General features: G+C 41.7%; 1 protein-coding gene across 1 annotated transcript in view; it reads left to right on the top strand.

Annotated features, from left to right (window-relative positions):
* PRKDC (protein kinase, DNA-activated, catalytic subunit) overlaps positions 1–5,552 on the top strand; it is a 203,018-nt gene that overhangs the window by 154,980 nt on the left and 42,486 nt on the right. Inside the window, exon 69 of the mRNA XM_006170448.3 lies at positions 827–938. Within this exon, the coding sequence (XP_006170510.1) occupies positions 827–938 (112 nt within the window). The remainder of the gene's footprint in view (positions 1–826; positions 939–5,552) is intronic.

Raw genomic sequence — 5,552 nt, forward strand, 5'->3', positions numbered from 1 at the left:
TTTCTTTCTTTCTTTCTTTCTTTCTTTCTTTCTTTCTTTCTTTCTTTCTTTCTTTCTTTTCTTTCTTTCTTTCCCTCCCTCTCTCTTTCTCTTTTTCTTTCTCCCAACCTCCCTCCTTCCTTCCCTCCCTCCCTTCCTTCTTTCCTTCCTTCCTTCCTTCCTTTCTATCTGTCTATTGAGTGAAAGATCCGAATTTCAAACCCCGGATGTGATCCTGACCACTATTTCCCACCAATGGAGAGAAGACTAAAGCTGTAAATGGTACAGTGTGAGATGCCTACGGCTTGAGAGAGATTATGAATCCCTATCCAAGACCTTGCGGCCAAACTGCTCTGAGAGGCATTTGTAGAAATGTAGCCTCTTGTGCACACTATCGGCTGGTCAGGGTTCTTGAGTTAACGTAGTGGGGCGTCTCCAGTAGGTGTGTGTGCCTGTTAGTGGCAGAAGCAGGTTTAGTAGCCCCGTGTCAGTTAGCATCAGGATATGGCATCAGGAAAACCTGTGACCGTCATGTGAAAACTTCTTCAGCGTTGAGTGCTTCTTAGATTTTGGAATTGCAGATGAGAGATTGTGGACCTGTAATAAATGTAAAACAACGGTGTATGTTTGCTTTCCCTTCTTTATTCTGTATCCATGAGTGATTGAGTCTAAATGCCAGAGTTTATTACATTAGTATGGTTACTTCGTGTTTCTTTTGTGAAAGATAAGATTTTTAATTTGGAACAGAAATTCTTAATAAATTTTTATTTATTAATGATGACCTCATTTTGTCAGTTGGTCTTGTCATTGGACTGCAGCTATGACTGTCTTCCAATTTTATTTTTAGGCAATTTATCATCTCAAGTTCCCCTGAAGAGACTTCTCAACACCTGGTCAAACAGATACCCAGATTCCAGAAGGGACCCAATGAACATCTGGGATGACATCATCACAAACCGGTAGGATATGGTCCTCTTGAGTCAAGTGCAGATTTTTTCTAAAACTGCAGACCATGGTTTAGAAGCATGGGGGTTTGAGTTGAGTAAATATTTCCAGCCGACTTGAATCTGGCCTACTCCCTACCTCAGCTGCTCTGAGAGTCTCCGTGTATGGGGTGTCCTGCATCTTGGCTTGGCCCCAGGCGGGAGCTGCTGCCCACTTGTGCCAAAGGTGTCCTGGTGCTCGAGTGGGTTGCAGGGGGAGGAGGCGGGGTCACCTGTGCATCTCTGCTCTCGCACAGCTGAACTTCAGGTGGCAGGATGACGGTCAGGGCTGCCATGCACCGACTTCTGTTTCTGTCTTCCTCACTTGGATTTCTGATACTCCTAGCACCTGTTTCCCAACTCCCTCACACACGTGGGTGTCACCAACCAGATCTGAGCTCCTCTTCAGATCTCCCTCTCCGCCCTTGGGCAATCCCTACGCTGAGGGCAGGTACATACAAAGCTGACATTTCAGAGGAGAGGCGGTTGAGTCAGAGAGGTTGTGGATTATTTTGTACAGATATTCCTAGGAATAGACGCCAGGACTCTGACACTAAGTGTAATTCTAACATTATTTCCTACACTACCAGGCTTTTCTTTTTTTTCATACTTTTTAAAAATACTGCATTAAGTTGTAAGAAAAGTAGCACTGTGAGGTTTACCTTTGTTAACATTTATGTTTCTTTATTTTTCTTTTTTTAAATTTATTTTATTTTTAAATTTAAATTTACTTATTTATTATACATCATTACAGCATACAAAAAGATTTCTCATCCAGAATACACTGTATGTTGGCTCAATTAAGCACATCAGCATACATGTTATCGTCAACAAATAATTTTTCATTTCTTGTTTCCTGTATATTTTGCTTTTTTTTTTCCCCATCCTTGATTCCCTATCCCTCACCCTCTGCCGTGTCCCACCCTCTTCCCACACTGTCTCTGGTATCCATGGTTGCTTTCTGTGCCTTTCCCCCATTTTATTGATTTGCTAATGAACATAATTAATCTAAATATTTCCAATAGAAAGTGCAGCTGATATATACATATCCATGAACATAAGTCTGACTTCAGGCATAAACCTCAGTGAGTAGAATGAACATACTATAAAGTAGCACCTAGCTGGGGCTATATAACTTACTGCGGTCATCAAATATGCATTTTTTTAATCATATATGTAATCATCAATAATTTTCCATTTCTAGTTTCATATATTTATTTATCCCTATGTCTGACCCTCTGCCCTTTCCCACCCTCTTCTCACGCTGTGTCTGGTGTATACAGTTGTCTCCCATTCCTCCCCTCAACCCCCACATTTTATTGATCAGACAATTTCTTAAATAATCTAACTACTTTCAATAGCAAGTGCAGCTGGTGATTTCAAGAAAAGCTGTTTGGGATTGGTAAGGAAATTTGCTTAAAACTTAAAGCCAGGAAACAGGCTAGGATTCTGTTCAAATAGTAGGTACATGAACTATGGACAGCTCAAGACAGGACAAAAACTCTTAAAACCGGACAACAAAGCCTAGAAAAAAAGCAGCAATATTTTAGTCAAAAGTCACAGAATGCTGTTTCACCAGTTCAGTCTCATGTACTTAATCTACTCTTGTGGTTCGATCTTCCTGATTGAATTCTGGGATATAATACTCAACTCTAGACTTGTCCCTACGATTAATTTGGCCATTTTCTTAGTTTTTGAACTCTTATTTCTGCATGTCTGCATTTAATTTTCCTGACATAGCACTCCCTTGAGAACTTATTGGAGATCTGGTCTGGTGATGGTAAATTGTTTCAGATTTTGTTTATCTGAGAATGTTCTTGTCTTCTCTTCCCATATGGAGGATAATCTTGCCAGGTACAGTATTCTTGGTTGTAATTGCTTTTCCCTGAACATGTTGAATATATTTTCCCATTCTTTCCTCGCTTGCGTTGTTTCTGATGAGAGGTCTGCTGTTAGCCTGATGGGATAGCCTTTGTAGGTAACTTGCTGTTTTTCTCTTGTCAATCTTTGTAACTTGTCTTTGTCTATGGTTTTGGTTAGTCTGGCTATAATGCGTCTTGGAGAAGATCCTCTTGGAATGATTCTACTTGGGGTCCTTTGTATTTCTTGGGACTGGATCTTTGAATGCTTCTCTAGGTTTGGAAATTTTTCTTGCAGGATTTCATGGAATAGATTATCAATGCCCTTATAAGTCTCTTTGCCTTCTAGAATGCCAATTATCCGGATGTTGGGATGTTTGATGGTATCTAGTATTTTTCGTATAGTATTCTCAATTTTTTTGGACACTTTTCTCAGTCTTCGTGGTGGATTTTTCTTTCTTTTTTTTTTTTTTTTGTAGGGGTTTTTGCCTTAGAGCGTGTGCACTCGCTAGACAGAGAGAGAGAGAGATAGACAGAAGGTGAGAAATCCCTTCTCCTCTATTCTTCTTTCGGGATCTTGGCCACGCATACACACGCGCCCGGCGTGAGTTTTAAGCCACTGGGTCCAGGACTCGAACCGCGGTCGACTACATGGGAGTCCAGCGACATAGCCATTATACTAACTGCTAGTCCCAGTGGTGGATTTTTCTACCCAGCAATTTTCTCTTCTACCTCTGAGATTTTGTGTATGATCTAGTCTGTTTTTAATACTTTGAAGAGAGATTTTTGACTTCCTGTATTACAGCCTTCATCTCTAACAGTTCCATCTGATTCTTTTGTAAAGTGTGCAGTTCCTCTTTCAGATCTTGAAAGAATTTCTTCACCACCTGGAACTCGTCAGCTCCTTTCTCCTTTCTCTTCTGCAGTTCGTTGTCTCTCTTCTCTCCCATCTCTGTTAGCTTCACCATTATGAATGTTCTATATTCTTTATCAGACGTTTCCATGATTTCCATTGAACTGTCTATGGATGATGAAAAGGAGTTGTTCTTTTCCCTTGGAGGAGAGGTATTTTCTTGCATTCCCATATTTCTTGTGGCCCTGCGGTGATTTCTAGTCATCTGACAGATGGTGTGTTCCTTCCCAAACTTGAAGTTCAATCACTCAAGTTTGTGGGCTGGAGGCTGAATTATCAGTAGAAAATCTCAATTTCTTTTTTTCCTAAAGTCACTAGTTCTCAGGCTTACCAGTTCTTTTAACATTTGGCACGTTTTTTTTTCTCCCTCTGTCCCGTACAAACATTTAGTTATTTTTGGTCCATCTGAGTGTAAGTTCCACCATTGCAACCCTCTGCCTCTTTACAGATCATGCAGTTTCCTAAGAAGGGAGCGTCATCTGACGTGACTAAAGTGTCATTTTCAACATCAGTGCTTTCCTGTCTCATCTGCCCCCTGTTTCAGTGTTGGCAGTTGTCCTGCTCTGTCTTCTGTAGCATTTCTCCCAGGGCAGGACCCAGTGCAGAACAATTCTGCAGTTCCTGAACATGCCCTGCTGGTCTCCTTTCATCTGGAACAGACCCGCAGCCCTCTTTGTCTTCCACGACATTGACACTTGTGAGGAACACCTCAGTTTAGGTTTGTTTTAGGTTTCCTCACAGTCAGATTCAAAAATACCCAAGCTGGTCCCATAGCACAGAATTGGGCCCTGCAGTGGGACCCAGATCCCAAAGGCCAGCTGTGGTTCAAGTCTTGGTCCTGGAGGCAGCATGTTGGGTGTGTGTGCCGAAGTGCCCGGCAAGATGTAGAAACATGGGGAAAAGGGCGACGGCATGACTGGACCCCTTTGTACAGGCTTCTTTCTCTCCTCTCTGGCATGCATGGCATGTTGGCATTTCAATGGTAAGGAGTACTGGGCAGGGTACGAGATGATTTCTAACTTTGTGTCTCTCTTTTTCCCTCTGGCAAACACACATACCATATGGCAAAAAGCTTTAAAAAAAATTATTTGGTTTCTTTGCCAGATTTTGCCCTTAAAAACTAGTAAGTAATGTGGGAGATGCATAGGGACACACAGGTTCTCCTCGCACTCACTCACCTGTATTTTGTATTCATGGAGAACTGGCCCAGTTGGGACAATTGTGATCGCAAAACACCTGTTTGGACTCCTCCACTCATTCTATGTTTATGAGTCTGCATCCTCCCTCCCCCTCATCTGTCTCTGTTCATTTACTTATTAATCGTGACCATCAGTGTAGCATGGATTCCGTTTTTTGATGGGATATAACCAGTTACTGTGGTGGTTCATTCGTGTTCAGTTACCTCTGATCTGGCCAGTAGGAGCCCCCTGCAAGGTAATACTCTAGTCTCATCTTGCATAATTATTCTCCTGTTTTTCTCTGGAAAATGCTATAGTTTTAGTTCTTATATTTAGGTCTTCCATTGGAAGACCATTTTTGTAGAAGGTGTGAGGCAAGGGTAGATGTTCACATTTTCCAAGTCAGCCTGGATTTGAACCCAGGCCTCCCATTTGGCCCCACGGCATAGCAGCACTCTGCCGCTCACACCACCAGAGCTGGGCTGTAACTTAGGGTTATGGTGACCTCATGAGATGAGTTGGAAGCATTCTTTTCTCTCTCTGTCTCTAAAATTTATGTAAATCCTCATTATTTTTTTAATCAAATATTTGAAATAATTTACTGGTGAAAATTTCTGGGCATGGAGTTTTTCTTCGGGAA

The sequence above is a fragment of the Tupaia chinensis genome, unplaced genomic scaffold (genome assembly GCF_000334495.1).
Source record: "Tupaia chinensis unplaced genomic scaffold, TupChi_1.0 Scaffold148488_1, whole genome shotgun sequence".
Lineage (NCBI taxonomy): Eukaryota > Metazoa > Chordata > Mammalia > Scandentia > Tupaiidae > Tupaia > Tupaia belangeri.